Below are 16,234 nucleotides of genomic sequence, written 5' to 3'. Positions count from 1 at the left end.
GACAAGCCCAGACATCTATCCTTGTCAACCTTACTAACCCTCAGTAAACATTAACACATGGATCATTGCTTTCTCTCAGGAACACATCAGTCACCGTAGCCACGATCAGCAAGAATTTTCCCATCCACTTTATACTTTCTAACATAGCTAGGCTGTCTTCATGGGCTTACAGTTCAATGCCTTGCAACCACCAACTTCTTAGAACAAGGCCTGTTAAAGCTTAAAATTAAAAAAAATACAAATGCATTCATAACTTCTAGGTGTGTTCCAATATTCGAAAATTTCCATACATTAGGCAGCGATTGAATACTGTGCCAACTTTCATTAATTAATCCAACCGCGGCAAAACCACAATATATGGGCAAATTATCGGAAGATCAAGTTTAATATCAGGGAAATTGCATAAATTCATCCTCTTTACTTTCTTCTCCATCATTTACCACATGCACTGGTCACATTCGGACGCTGATAGACTTGGTCCTCATGCAAAGTTCCAAAAGTGGGCTTTCCCACATAACATGCATGATGAGACCAAGATGACTGACCTCCTGCTTCGAACAATCACAATGCAAAAGCAAACATTTATTTTTGCTTGACCTTTGCATAATATGTTACATACCAAATGCACAGACCCAAGGCACCTGTCCTCACAAGCTCTGCGACACCATTTAGGTCAACTTGCAGAATATAACATGAGGCTCCTGAAGTCAAGGTGAAAATCCAAAAAAAAGCCTGGCTGCACAGTTCCAGTTTAGGAGCTTTTCTGCTACCTGCCAACTGCACATTCGCCAGCCGTCACCTGCGTGTTGCTTTAGAAGCAGTACTAGCATATCACTGTTCCCTTGTCAATGTGCATTCCCCTCGCTTACATCCATGTTGTTCTTCTAGCACTTCGCATTCGTCATGAAATTTTTACTGTTTGAGAGATGGAGACTCCTCACAAGGCTTCACTGTATATTAAAACTTTTGCCATTTTTTTAGTCACATCGAGCCCAGATGAGATCTGTGAAACTATCAGCTGTAATGCATCTTAAGGCTAACTCATAGTTATACATTACCCCTATGGGACACACGACAGTGATGTGTAAAAACCCAATAAATGAAGAGAAGCCAAAATAAGGTCTAATTAGATGTTATAAGTGCAATTTTTTTGTTCCTTCCGGACAATGTTAGCACTGCAGAAGAGGAAGATGTGCACACCATGTACTAACAGCAGGGCTACAAAGCAAAACGGGGTCGGTCATCTTTCTTGTCATACACCGAGCTAGATTTATGCCTGCGCATCTTGCATTTGCCACGGCTCAAACAGTATTTTGGAGCACTTCTATCTGCCTATTTGTAGCAACATGTACCAGGTTTAGCGCAATCACGCAGGTTGGTACAACTGGCACAGCGTTCCTTCCCACCACTAAAAACCCTGCACTAAGAGGCATGAAAAGCAACCACCAGTTACAGCAGACGACTCGCAATAGTCTTCACTTTCGATTAATTCAAACAAATTTTGGTTGCCGCTTGAGCTGAAATAGTTTCGTTTTGCAAGGTTCGCTACCAGCCTGCAGCAATAGCGTCTATCGGCTACGCCATGCCCAGCTGCACACACTTCAGACTCTGCCTGCCGCGTCGTTGCTCTTTTCTCTTTTTAGAAGGAGCCTCGCCGTTCCCACGCAGATGTGTGTTCGCTTCACTTCTCTCCGTGTGGATCTACCTCCGAGCCAAGAACGGGTGCTCACCACGAGCTGCTTGCTGTATGGACACTGCCACTTGTGAGGAGGCTCCACCATTGCCGCGTTGCGCATGTGAAGGAGGCCGCGGAAGGCCTTACAAGTTTGAAGCAGTACTGCTTCAGCAATCCCGTTAGTATGCACACAACAAAGCGTTGGCAGAACTGAGAAAAGTCATTGTTGTGCCCCAGTGAAAACTGGCATGCAAGGCAACCATTGCCCATTTTTTTTCATTAGATAAATTTACTACGATGCAAGACAGTGTTTTTAGAGGCCATGACAAAATTTGGCTTTCAGATAATTCGGACTTTTTTCTGCCTGTCATTTCAAATCCCAATTAACGTGTTGTACTCTGAAGAAACCATGCACATTACCCTATTTACTCGCATAATAGGCGCACTCCCAGTTTGGTCGGGAAAAATCTGATTTTTTTTATTTTCGTGCATAATAGGAGCACCCCGAACTTGGCGATGTGATCAATACCGTATTTATAGTGCAACACACAGCCGTCGAAAAAAGAAAAAAAAGGGCGCATCAACGGGCGACAACAGTCCTTCCATCGACTACCGATACCGCCCAAACTGCCGCGCTGAAAATGCACGCTTTTCGCTACCTTCACTGTGGCAGCTCGGAAAAGGACGAGGCTCTTGGAGGCCACGTATAGGTACAAGGTCGAAGGCGAATCGACACAAGCGACAGTGCCATCGTCATCAACGGGTCGCTATCCAATCCAATCACCCTCACGGAAAGAAGCCACCGCAAAAAAACACCACTTTCCGCCATTTTGGAAGCGGCGTGCAGTTGGTGCGGTTTTGTTGTTCACAATGGGGAAGTACACGAGTTACACGGCTGCATTCAAACTATAAGCTGTGCAGTATGCACTTGAAAACGGAAGCCATGCTGCAAGCAGACATTTCAGTGTCGTGGAAACCAGTGTTCACTACTGGCGAGATCAGCGGGAAAAACTTCAGGCCACCAACAAGTTACGATGGGCCTTCCGAGGTGCAAAATCCGGAAAGTATCCTCAAGTGGAGCAGCAACTCGTTCAGCACATACGGGAACTGCGACAGGACTGTTGTGCTGTGTCCCTCGAAATAGTGCAGACCGAGGCGTGCAGAATTGCCTGAGCGCAGGGCATCGAAGACAAGGATTTCAAGGCAAGCTCCGGATGGACAATGCGCTTCTTGCGACGCCATAGACTCGCCCTGAGAAGGCGGACATCGTTGTGCCAGCGCTTGCCCTCGGCATACGAGGACGAGGTAGTAGAGTTTCACCGTTTTGTTATACGGCTCCGGCAGCAAAGAACTTCATTTTATCACAGATTGGGAACGCAGACCAGACCCCGCACTGTTTCGACATGCCGAGAAACACGACTGTGGAGGAGAAAGGTGCACGAAGTGTGCTTATTAGAACATCTGGCGCACAAAAACTAAGATGTACTGTAATGTTGGCAGTGACTGCGGACGGTCGCAAACTGCCGCCTTACGTTATTTTTAAACGTAAGACTCTTCCAAAAGGAAATTTCGGTGGACAAATCCACGTCAGGGTCCAGGAGAAAGGCTGGATGAATGAATAATTGATGGTTGATTGGATTAAGACAGTTTGGGGCCGGCAGCCTGGCGCTCTGCTGTATCCGGCCATGCTCGTTTTGGACAGTTTTCGCGGGCACCTCGTGGAAGGTGTACGAGAGAAGTTGAAGGAGCTGCGCACGGATATTGCCGTGATTCCGGGTGGCCTCACGTTGGTACTGCAGCCTTTGGATAAGCCTTTCAAGGACAACGTTCGAAGGCTGTACACTAACTGGATGGCTGGGGGACAGCATCAACTAACTCCAGGTGGCAAAATTAAGAGGCTGACTGTGGAAATGTTGTGCGGATGGATCGTGGAAGCCTGGCGAGAGATATCCGATGACGTCATCAGGAAGAGCTTCAAGACTGGGATCTCCAACGCACTGGATGCGGGCGAAGACGACATGCTGTGGAATTTGGATAAAGAAAACGATAGCGAGTTCCCACTCAGCGGTGATGAGAGTGTGCTCTCGGACTCCGAATAGCGGAAGGAGAGGACAGTGACATGTCTGTAAATAAATTTTACGTGTGTGTACAGTCAACGTCTCTTGCCTGTTCAATGAATGTAGCTACCTTTCAGTTTTACTTTTATGCTGCATATATTAGTAAATGATGTGGAAGTAGCTATTTTCTTTACATATGTTCAAATTTAAAGCGCGAGAATGCGAGTTGAAAAATTTTCGGAAATTTTACCCCGCGTAATAGGCGCAACCCGAACTTACAGCCGGATTTTCTGAGAGAAAAGTGCACCTATTATGCGGGTAAATACGGTAATCTTTTTTTCCAACCGCCCAACCGGTTAGAGATCGCTGGCTGAATCAATAAATCAGTGATTTTCAACCATATTTTATGTTCTGAAAAAGCTTATAGCTAGGTTTTTGTGGAGAAAAAATGCCAAGATACTATATACAGGATGTTTCACCGAAGACTACACAATTTTTAAAAATAGGCTTTTTGACTTAGAAGAGCACTTGCTTCGGCATAGCAGTGTCAGCGGTGTAGTACATCAGAATACAGCTAAGACATGGTAACTAGCAGGATGGTTAACTAATACTGAACAGTCAACTTTTTAACTATCACCATTAAGCTCCTTAATTACTGAGAGGCGTGTAGCCGTCAGTAATATCCATATCAGTTTTTAGAATCTGTAAAATGCAGTTACCCTCAGTGCTGTGGCACAACAAATTTTGGCTACGTGCACCAAGCCAAAATACATACGCTTTCGGGAAGCTTGCAGGCAAAGCAACCTCTCCAGTGCGCGCAACTCATCGAAATAGCAAGAATTTGTTGGGCCACAGCGCTGAGGGCAACCGCATTTTACAAATTCTAAAAACTGATGTGAATATTACTTACGTTGGGCTACAAGCCTCTTGATAATTAAGGGGCCTAACAGTAATAGTTAAAGAGTGGACTATTCAGTATTAGTTAATCAGCCTGCTAGTTAGCACATCTTAGCTGTATTCTACCGCTGACAATGCTATGCTGAAGAAAGCGCCCTTCTAATTCCAAAAGCTTATTTTTAAAAATTGTGCAAAGTCTTGGTGAAACACACTGCATACATGCACACACATCCATAAAGCAGACCACATTTGGTCTTAGACCATATTATAAGGTGCACTTGTGATAATTCAATCAAAAATTTATAGTCCAAAGATATTTGAATTAATAAGTCTACTGTACGCTGTACTGACCCCTCTGCTTTAACGCATTATGTTGTGCACACATTCAGCGTACACAACTTCCTACCCTCCTGTCAAGAACTTTTCAACAAAAGGTGCACAAAACACTGATGCTACAATGCTTCATGTCACTGTGGTAGGAACGAAGTGCATACTGACACCTCTTCTACTGACAACTCACTTTGTCACAGGCACTCCACATATGTAAAAAAAGCTTATTTAGTGATAGAGTGAAGTTACCATGGAAAAGCATTTTGACAAATCATCTAACGCTGATCAGCTAACAGTAAATGTGTTGGTGTCACGTATAATAAGGAGTCTAAAGTAAAATTATGAAGGAAAGAGGTGTGAAGAAGACGACGTGGATTAACTGAAGAATAAAGAAGATGAAGAAGAAGCATTCGGTGAGGTGGAGAGAGATGATTGGTGGAGAAGCATTCGGTGAGGTGGAGAGAGATGATTGGTGGAGCAGAGAAGAAGAAGACGACAACAAGGCTTACGTAGACTAACGCCAAGGCTATAAAAGGGCGAGGGAGAGCGAGGCATGGGGGGGAAGAACAGAGAAGCGGAGGCTCCGGCGCGTCAGGGACGCTTCGGCTGGAAGAGAGAGACGTCGGCTACTGCTCCGGCGAGCTCGCGTTCTACGGCTTCGCATCGTGGACTTCCTGCCGTTCCTGAGCCCGTTCCGGGGGGTTAACTGAGGACGCTACCATCTGCTACAGTCAGGGCTGTCTCCAGCGCTGTTGCCACCCATCCGGGTGGTACCCCCAAGGCCAACAACACCGGCATCACCTCCACAGGCGCTTGGACCAGGAGCTTGTACGACGCAGCCAGCGACGCCAGCCGCAGCACGTCGAACGACGTCTCGACGCCGGCTACTGGACCCATACAAAACCGCAGCCGCACCGAACCAACCGTGAGCACGAATGCCGACCACTAACAGAAGAACGCTAGTAGCAGACGCGGGTAGCAGTGTTCCCAGGTCGTGTGTATTTATAGTCTTTGTGTTAGTTTTGTGTTCTAGTGTGTATGTGTCACGTAGGGTGTATTCAATGTGCGTCTGTGTGGGTACATCTGTCGTTTAGTCCATTCTTTCGGTCCGAGTGTTCTCCGGGGAGATCCGTGACAGTTGGAGTACCTTGAGAAATGTACAGTTCACTCAGTAGCCCTGAGAAGTGCGGGTAAAAGTATTTTGAAATCAAATTGCACATTGTGCAATCAACTGATACCATTAATTGTGGGCTCTTTTTTCATGCTCACAAAACATCAATCCAAGAAATGTTTCACCCATTCACTTTAGCCGCTCATCCAGGACGTCCAACTACAGTGCAATGTGTGGGGTTGACTTGGGGAGATAAATACGTTCTCTCCACTTAATCGCGGCTGACACAGTTCAAAGCCGCCCTGACCCCATTCAGTAATCGCGTACGCTACCGAGCACACGCTGACCACGGCGGGTCTTGCTCTGAGGGAACAAAGAAACGACACATTGGCTGACACAAACAGGCATTTATTGCTAAAGCAACAATAACGCAAGCTAGCAACAAGGTACGCTAATGAATCAAGGTCGTCCGACTCACCAGCAAGGTTCCGAGCGAAGTTCGCCCGCGCTAGGGCAAGGGATATATATTCCGAAGACCGGACGGGACGAGTACGGGAGCCTGTCTCCCCGTCGTTTCCTAGCCCCGCCGGCGAAGAGCAGAGCCGCGAGCGACACGTCCGCTCGCGCTGACGATCCCAGACGAAGTGCCCATCTCCCGCGCACAGGTTTCAGCAGTCTCCCGCGCAGCGACACTGGCGCCCTCTCTTGCCAGTTAATGTAACTGACAAGGGAATGCGTTCATCCTCGGGGTGAGACTACTGCACGGCGCCTCGCGGGAAAGCAAAAACAGGGAGCTGCAGGGCAGGTCCCCACATCCCTCCAACCTTAAATAGACCCACGCGCCTGAAAGTACATGCTATGGAGGAGTCTCCTTGTCTTCATGTCCTTGAGGCACGTCTTGCAGCGGAGGTCACGCCGACAGCGTCCACGAAGTCTTCCGCGGTGTTCCAAAGGCGGCGTGAAGGTCTCCGCTGGGACGACTCGCATGGCCCGCGGACTACAGTGTCCACAGGCCCGTGAATAGAAGGCCGGTGGAAAAATTGCAGGCCACGATTCTGCAGGTCGCCAAGAGAGAGAGGGTTTATTGATAAGAAAGGCAGAGAGGTTGGCCTGAAAAATAAATATCTGGCCTGCTACTCTGCTCTGGGGGACGGGAAGAGGAGATAAAAGAAGGTCCCGATGGGGGACGATGATGATGGGAGGAGGCAGATGAAAAAACTACTTAAAAAAAAAAAGAAGCAAGGCCCACTTTCTGACATCACAAATGCGAGACAAGGTGCGTGTCGCTCAAAAAGCGCGAGAGCGCTAGCGTTGCCTTTACAGTTCTAAAACTATCCGGCCAAGTGCCGAGGATCAAATCCTCAGAGAGGAGCGATGTGTCCATAGGCTTCAGAGCAGATGCGAGTATGAGTCTTTCACGTGTATACGCTGGACACGCCACTAAAACATGGTCTACAGTCTCTAGCACGCCACATGTGGTACATTCCGGGGAGTCCGCTTGTCCTATTAAGTGCAAGTATTTGCATGTGAATGCCCCATTTAAACGTAGTCTATGGATAACGCATGCAATAGGGCGAGGTATTCCGCGAGGGACTGAAAAGGTCATCGTCAGATCTAGCCGTTTAAGGCGGATGTGGCGGGTGTCTGGCAGGGCCCAGTACCTAGCCGTCGCCCTCCTCATCAATTCCGAAAGGAGACAAGTTGTGTCCACAATAGAGAACGGTACAGCTGTACGCAGGCCACTGCTGAAGGCACTCCTTGCTTCAGCGTCGGCGGTCTCATTTCCATCGAGTCCGCAGTGTCCGGGGATCCACTGAAACACTATACGGTGGCCGTATCCCTGAGCCAAGGCAGCAGCAGCCGGAGGTGACTGCTGACTGGTCCCGCCATAGCTGCCCCGGATGGATGCGGCGAACAGGATACAGGCCACACCGTCGCAGAAGGTGGCAGCGAGACGATGTGCACCGGATAGCAAGCCTGGGTGGCTCCACCGGATCTGCAAAAGTGCCGAAACGCTCTCGGCGTGCCATTAACGTAGGTCACGGGAGGGGAAACGGCATCCGCAAGGGCCTCGTGGCACAAGGCCTACCTCGCTAGCAAAACGTGTCGGGCGGCTGTGCAAACGCAAAGTTCGAGTGAACAAAGCCCTTTCTTGAGTTGAACGAGACTGCTCAGTTCGTGCGAGGTTACAAAAAGAAAATGGGCGGGCAGCAAAGTGCGCCCCCTCTCAACGACACGGTCCGGTGGACGTGTCTCTTCTAACGTAGTGCAGGCAGCTCCGAAAAGCCTCAAGCCTAACTACCACTCCGACAACGACCGTGACCACAACAAAGACGCGAAACGGGTTATGTGCGCGCAGCCCCGAGGAGACGTCAGCTTTGTGGGGTGGTCCTACGCCGCTCACTGCATAAAGCAGCTTCTGAGCGGTCGGCGCCCACCGTATCGGACGGTGTTAGAGCGCCCGGTGCCGAGCTGCAATACAAGCGAGCTCGTAGCGGCACCCGTGGCCCCAGGCCACCCGGCTCCCGGAGCCGCGACTCCCAGAGTCGAAAAAGAGGCAGTAGAGAAAATATATACAGAAACTCGGACCACCCACGCGGCTTACGCACTCACTCGCTTCGGGCTCGGCGACTCCGCAGGCGCTAGGCCTAGCGCTCCCTCGATGCGGACCAAGTGATTCTCGCGAAGAAACTCAAGGGAAAAATGTACCGAGCATGTCGAAAAGTTCAAACATGCTGCAGCGCAATACACCTCGCACTCAAGAAAGCATGCCGCAGGTCCTAGCGATCAAAATTCACTCTAGGCCTAGCACTTGTCAAGCCCGGACAAGAAGCGTTCCTCGAACCGAACCGACAGTCGTCCAATGTTGTTCCAAGAGCAGGCCCCACGTTGGGCGCCAGATGTGGGGTTGACTTGGGGAGATAAATACGTTCACCCCACTTAATCGCGGCTGACACGGTTCAAAGCCGCCCTGACCCCACCCCGTGATCGGGTACGCTACCGAGCACACGTTGACCACGGCGGGCCTTGCTCTGAGGGAACAAAGGAACGACAGATTGGCTGACACAAACAGGCATTTATTGCTACAGCAACAATAACGCCAGCTAGCAACAAGGTACGCTAATGAATCGAGGTCGTCCGACTCACCAGCAAGGTTCCGAGCGAATGTTCGCCCGCGCTAGGGCAAGGGATATATACTCCGAAGACCGGACGGGACGAGTACGGGAGCCTGTCTCCCCGTCGCTTCCTCGCCCCGTCGGCGAAGAGCGGAGTCGCGAGCGACACGTCTGCTCGCGCCGACAATCCCAGCCGAAGCACCCATCTCCCGCGCAGCGACGCTGGCACCCTCTCTTGCCAGTTAATGTAACTGACAAGGGAATGCGTTCATCCTCAGGGTGAGACTGCTGCACGGCGCCTCGCGGGAAAGCAAACACAGGGGGCTGCAGGGCAGGTCCCCACAAACGCTGAACTTATTCTCCTGATCCGGCTTCATTTGCTTCACACGTTAGAATGAAAAATATGCACACAAGGTTACGTTCAGCCCTCACATCGACCACAGAAAGAGTGAGGCCTTCACAGTACCTAGAAATGTCACCCTTGTAATGGGAAGTAACTAACTTCACACTGGGGACTCAAGCGTAGCACAAAGGGGTTGAGACAGATGCCACCCGCTGCCACCACCCCGCCGCTCAAAACGCACCCTTCGTTGGTGGACACGACAAGGGACATGCTGGCGCCCGTGTTGAGGATGGCAAGGTTGCGTGGGAAATCGGTGCCGTCCTTGAATGCCTCGATCCAGGTGGTCTTGCTGGACTGGCTCACCACCTCTGGGATGTGCCACAGGCTCAGGGCCGATCCACTGCTCCCCGTCACCTGAACAGCAACCAACAGAACTTTTTACCTTTTTCCCTCGGCAAAGCATGTGCTGCGCCTGCCTTCATTGGCACTGTCTCGGCAGTTGCCCCCGAACAAAAGGCAACCAAACATGACAGAACCTGTGCCTGGAATGCATCATGCAGCAATGCAAAATCTGAGCTGAAGAGGAATGCAGAAGACTTTTTAGCATGACAAAAAGGTCACCAACTTTATGAGATGCACTATGCTAAACACCAGCAATATGGAATGAGTCAAGGCTGCTGCTTTTTACCCAGTGTCAGTCTGCACATGGCACACAGAGTCAAGAGCTGTGCAATAAGAATGCAAAAATAATCAGCACTGCTCTAAGATGGCAGTAAAAACTAGTTTAATGCAAACAGTACCCAGATAACTGACAAGCAGAAGCGATACTGCAATTTAATAATTTGTGCCTAAATGTTGCTGCAGTACTGCCCTTTTGTTTCTGCACTCTGCAAATAGTTCATTGACCTGTATTCATAGTACCCTACAGTGCCCAATAAGGCACTGAGTACGGGGTATTACAAAACTAAAAAATACAAAAATATAATGTGAAATGTAAGAGAGAAAGGAAAAAGAGCATTATTTCGACCTCAATAGTCCTTACAGCAACTGCAGCCACATGCCCCCAATCTATTTCATGTTTAAACACTTTAATCAGTGCTCTGAGAATTCACAGCTAAAAGTACAATCAAAAGCTCAATTGAGCCTCTGCAAACTGACCTTAAAAGTGGCCTCCCCGTCACGTCATCAAATCAATGTGTTCTTACACAGGATACCACCATCGTGCTGCTCCATGCCAATTCTCCCTTAACTAAATGTGGCTTCTTGCTTCTTGGTCACTCCCTTGCATGCACACATACAATGCAGCAAGTTCATTAGTACAAATCATACTTGGAAATTTAATTTAGAGCAATTAACAGTAGCGTAAAGGAAAGGAAGACACACAAAGCCGCTGCAACTCACCGCTAGTGTCTCTTCTTCATTGACAGCGAGGCACCAGATACTGCCACCCTGGGTTAGGCAAAGAGGCCACTGAGTATACAAGAAATGCTAACCCTAAATGCTTTAATTGACAACATTTAAGGTGGGACACTACTCTAAAGAGTGCCTTTTTGACCACCTCGGACAAATTTCATTACTCGGCTGTGGGGTTCGAGCATTGGAGTGCTGAAAATAAAGTGGGGTGATTTTCAATCTTGTGAGTCCATTTGTCTCATTTCCTGCTTCTTCAGTAAATTTTCAGCTCAGGAAAGCAATTGTTCTGGTATTACTTGATAAGGCTTTCTAAGGCAAAATTTTATGAGAGCACAACTGTGCACTCAGTTTGTATATTTTTTCCTTTTTTCATGCTAAAAAAAGAGTTAAAAAAATGATGCAAAATGGAAAACCATTGTCATTCTTTATATGGTAGCATTATGTTAAAATATATCAAGACTAAGCGAAATAATTGTACAGTTGTGGGCTCTGGACATTCCTAAAGCAACATAACACAAAAAAGTGGAAAAATTACCCTTATTTTCCGAACGATAGTTTTCCTAAGCAAGCATAGTCATCCTTGTCATAAAGGTTGCATAACATGCTTCATACTTATTCCAGAATAATGAAATTTAGTATAGATGGTCCCAGCAGCGATGTAAACTAGCCCCACAAGTTTCATTGAAATCGAGGAAGCGGTTCAAAAGTTCACTCTTAGGCTAGTAGTGTAGAGCACTGCATGAGCCGCAATTATTGGTCCGAGCCCGGCCTGGGCCCGGTACCCTCTGCCGTTCCCTGCCCGAGCTCAGCCTGGATTCTCTACTACATGCCTGGGCCCAGCTCGAGCCGAACGAAGCTCTCACCTACCTGGCCCGGCCCGACAAGCTAGCGACACAGCAATGCAAATCGCAATCTGAACACAGCAGTGGGTGCTCGGTTCTTGGTTTGCGAAGACTGCAGAAATGAAACAAATCCTTGTGTAGTCGGCTGCACAAGCACATGCAAAAATTCACCAGGAACTCCGATGGACGGCTTCCCAGACAGACCGTGCTCATACCCCGAAAATGCTCCATCATACACACCAACGTTTGTCAGTTGTAGGAAAATTAATAGAACTGTTATGCAGCAATGTCGGAAGAGACTAGCTTCTGGCATGCCACACCGCAAGATTGCGCAATTCAACATTTTGCTGGCAACATGAAAGCTAATGAAGTGGACCAGCTGCCTTGCCACAGCTCTCCATGACCAGCTGTGTACAAGGCGACACTGGTCCCTCTTGCTGGGGACCACTGTGCTAAATCGGTCTTCTCTGCAATACTAGGACCGTTGAGAACTACCGTATAATGCATAGGTCGACCATTCAATATGGGGGGTTGATCCATATGCAGAGTCAATCCATTTGAAGGGTATGCACCCTGTGCCGATGCCTGCGTCCGGCAGAACGCAAGGAGCTCCATCAAAGAAAATCACTAATTCGCATGCAAATCAGTTCCAGTAATGAAAATTTGAATTGTGCACTGTTTACCCCACTCATTGGCAGTCGTTTTCTTGGACGAGCGATAGACGGTGGGCAAACAAATTTCTGGCACTTTCGGGGTGTGGTGTTGTGCCCGGACAACCAGCCCGGATTCCCCATTTACAAGATGCGCAATTTCTCCTGCGAACGCCCTTGGACAAGCCCGGTGCTGCGCCGCAAGGCAACCGCGCCCTAACGCTTCCTTGACAAGCTAAGATGCTGCGCCGCCAGGCAGCGGCGCCCTATGGAGAAGCATCGGCGAGCGACATGTTTAAACGTGTTGCAACATTGCTAGACAGCCAGGCGCCGGTTCCCCTTTCCCCCTGGGAGTCACCGCGCGCGGCAAACTTGAAGCGGGTGGCCAGCGCGGTCGTTGGTTGGACCTCTCGGACGGCTGTCAAGTGCTGGCTTTTTATTGGTTCGTTTGAGTGACTACTGTTTCTCTGGGCTATATAAGCCCCAACGCTGCCGCCTGGACAGACTCTGAACTCTGTTCTATCGAGCCCGTTGTAGAGGGATTGACCGTGAGCTGTGTGCCACTCCCGAGTGGAGTGTGATGTGACGCGTTGGAGCCTCGCTGGACGTCGCTGTGCGAGAAGTCGCGTTTGCTGTTAGTTCTCGGCCCCCGTGCCGATCTCGTCCTGTATAACGCTCTGTACATAATGTATAAAATCCCTTTCGTTGTTCTCACTGACGCCTGACTCAGAGTCTTTGCTACCGACTGAGAGCTGGCGACGCTCTGTCACAAAATGGGTGACGAGCGTTACAGGACCACCTCAAAGTCACAACATTGGTGGAAGCGGTGGGATGCCAAACCGCAACATTGGATGGCAGCTACGGGATTGACCGGCATCAGCTACCTCGGCGCGGTGAGTGCCTGAAGTTTACCTCAAACACCAGACTTTCTCTGACAAACGTTTTTGTAGCTTAGAGAAGGACTTTGTGTAGCATTGTGTTAACCTTGTGTGTTTCAAGCTTAGTGAGAGCGTTTTGAAAACCAATGGATACTGAGGGGGTAAACGGGGCAGTGTGTGAAATACTTGCGCATCTTACTAATAACGTTATAGTAGCGTACAACAAGTATATTCAAAAAGGGTAAACAGCAAGAGGACAGTGTGAACGATGGAGAAGCACAAGGTCAAAGAACTCCAAATTTGTGAGGAGTTGGGCATTGAGCTGGGCTCAGCAAAATGAATGCGATCCTTGAGGTCATGAGGGCTGAGGACGTAACGGCTGAGGAAGCCGAAGAGGAAAGGGCGGATATCAATGAACGGTGGGAGCGGCAGGAAAATGTCGCGAGGAGGAAAAGGAAGAAAAACGTTACGAGGAGGAAAAGAAAGAAAAACGTCGCGAGGAGGAAAAGGAGTCCGAAAAACGCCTTGCTCGCGAAGAGGCAGCAAGGCAGCAACATGCTCGTACAATGAGACTGTTGGACTTGGAGCTTGAAGCGCTGCGGATGAATTTCGAGAGGGATGAAACGTTATCTGTTCTGCTTGAGACCAACCGTCAGAACTCAAGCGACACGCTGCGGCCCTTCGTGATCGCCGATGATATGGCGAAGTATTTGGCGGATTTTGAGAGCACCTGCGAGACAAAGCGCACTGAACGGAATGGTTGCGCACAGGTCGCCCTTCTTTCCAGCGAAACATCTGCAATGGTCCAAGATTTGTTAGACGGGAACGTAGACAGCCACGATGAGCTCAATGGGTTTTTATTGAGAAAGTATCGGCTGTCATCGCTGGATCTCCAGGAAAAGTGCGATTATGAAGGTCACAAGTCGTACTTCGATTTTGCCTACCAGTTTAAAGCCCACGTTTTAGAATGCGGAAGGTCCGGGCGACCGTAGCGAAGAGGTAGAGTGCGCAGCTGTAGAGCGGCCCTGCAAGTGCGGCACAGAGGAAGGTAGTCCGCACTTGGCAGATGTTGTTGCTGCTGTATCAATGGGAGGTGCGCCGCGCCGCATTCGCAAACGGAGGAAACCTTTTTACCTTTGGATAAGGTAGCCACAGCATCGGGCGACGGTGAAATCACAGAATGGCGCGATAATGCGGAAGGTCCGAACGACCGTGGCGAAGAGGTAGAGTGCGTAGCTGTGGAGTAGTCCTGCCAGTACAGCACAGAGGAAGTTAGTCCGTACTTGGCAGATGTAGGTGCTGCTCTATCAGTGGGAGACGCGGCGCATTTGCCAATGGAGGAAACCTCTTTACCTTCGGATAAGATAGCCACAGCATCAAATGACGGTGCAGTTACAGCGGTCTCGCTCACTGAGACCGGAGAAGAGTTGAACGAAACTCGATCTCATAGCGTGCCAAAAGCTGAGGAAAAGGTTTGCGGCCCCGCCAACCGTTGCAAAGGGACCAGCGATGGTTTGGTTGGACACGCTGGCAATAAAGAAATGTTTCAGTGGGCAATTTCAAGCCCGCAGATCCATGCGACTTTGAAAGGGAATGTCGTGGTTCAGGCAGGCTGCGAAAAATCTCATCAGAACGCAGCTGGTGAGACACCCGAGAACGGTTCTTTGAAGGTAGGCGACGGCAGAGTTGCAGCAGCCCGCAACAGATCGCCAGAAAGTAAGGAACCGAGCCCAGATAAAATCGCAGAGGTGTCCGAAATTTCCGAAGAGCTGCTACCTGGCACTGATGGCAGGGCTCAGGGTGATTTGCAATGCAAGAAAAATCGCAAACGCAACAAGCCTTTGGGAGCTAATGGGTTAAGTTTTGATGTTGCGGCGAGCGCCGACAGCTTCGCACTTGACAGCACCGCGATAACTGGAGGTGCGGGCGCGCGGAAGAAAGCCGCTAGGGCTGCTTCGAAAAAGCGACGGCGCTCAAAGAAAACTGATTTGGGCAGTCGAGCTAAGAAGAAAAGGGTGCGGATCAAGACGCTTGTACATTTACGGGCCAGCCAACCACGTAACTGCCCGAAACTGACACCTCGGCTCTCAAGAATTTTGAGGCGTTGCATGAAAGCCAATTTGACTAGGTGGCCCTTTGCAGTGCGGAAGCCACTTCCGTCACTGTTGGAGCACCGTAGGAGTAGTCTTGGGACAGGTGACGAGCAAAGTGGGCTGCAGAGAAGGGCGCGGCTGCCAGACAAAAGGGCGCCACAGAACGCGCGCGAGTGGGAGGGGGACACGCAACCCCTCCTTTGGGACACCAGCAGGGAACCATGAGAGGAGGAAGCGCCCCTCTCGGCTTAAGCTTGCCAAGCGCTTCCCTGGCTTTGGGCACATGTCCTGCAGAGGCGGAACTAATCAGCCTCTCAACTTTTGCGAGGGGTCGGCTCGTAGAGCGGCCTTCCGATTGCGACCGCGCAGGGCGCGACTAAAGAATGGAGGATTCCAGGAATAAGTGCTCCCTATATTTAGTGTTTGCTTTTCGTTTCTTTTCTCAGCCGTAGACAGATGAAAGCAGACCAGGTTTTGAGCCTTTTGCTTGAGCTTATTTTGTACTTTCCATAGAACTTTCATTGCCAATATGTAGCTTTTGAAATCATGTCCCTTTAATTTAATATGACCAATTTATGGCGCAGTTCTTGGTAGCGGTAACGATTTCCTTCGTGAAATATAGTCTCACCAGAGCGTTTATCTTGCTATGTTTTGTTCTTTCATGGCATCGCTTATGTTGAGGTTCGATGCAAGTTGTGTTCCAGTATGCCCCTATGCGTAAGTTTAGCTGCGCTGCTCATTGTGAGATTGTCCGCTGTCGCGAGGAAGTATAGCGAAGTAACTCTAGGACCATTGTGGTGTAGTGTGTCTCAGGGAAGCCTCGTGTATA

General features: G+C 49.4%; 1 protein-coding gene across 1 annotated transcript in view; it reads right to left on the bottom strand.

Moving 5' to 3' along the window:
• Positions 1-16,234, bottom strand: part of LOC144116315 (tRNA (34-2'-O)-methyltransferase regulator WDR6) — a 273,947-nt gene that overhangs the window by 205,966 nt on the left and 51,747 nt on the right. Inside the window, exons 8-9 of the mRNA XM_077651056.1 lie at positions 10,931-10,978; positions 9,771-9,943 (exon numbers count right to left, since the gene is read on the bottom strand). Coding sequence (XP_077507182.1) covers positions 9,771-9,943; positions 10,931-10,978 — 221 coding nt within the window. The remainder of the gene's footprint in view (positions 1-9,770; positions 9,944-10,930; positions 10,979-16,234) is intronic.

The sequence above is a fragment of the Amblyomma americanum genome, chromosome 1 (genome assembly GCF_052857255.1).
Source record: "Amblyomma americanum isolate KBUSLIRL-KWMA chromosome 1, ASM5285725v1, whole genome shotgun sequence".
NCBI lineage: Eukaryota > Metazoa > Arthropoda > Arachnida > Ixodida > Ixodidae > Amblyomma > Amblyomma americanum.
Note: the sequence above shows the minus strand (reverse complement) of the source record. Positions and strands in the feature narration are given on the sequence as shown.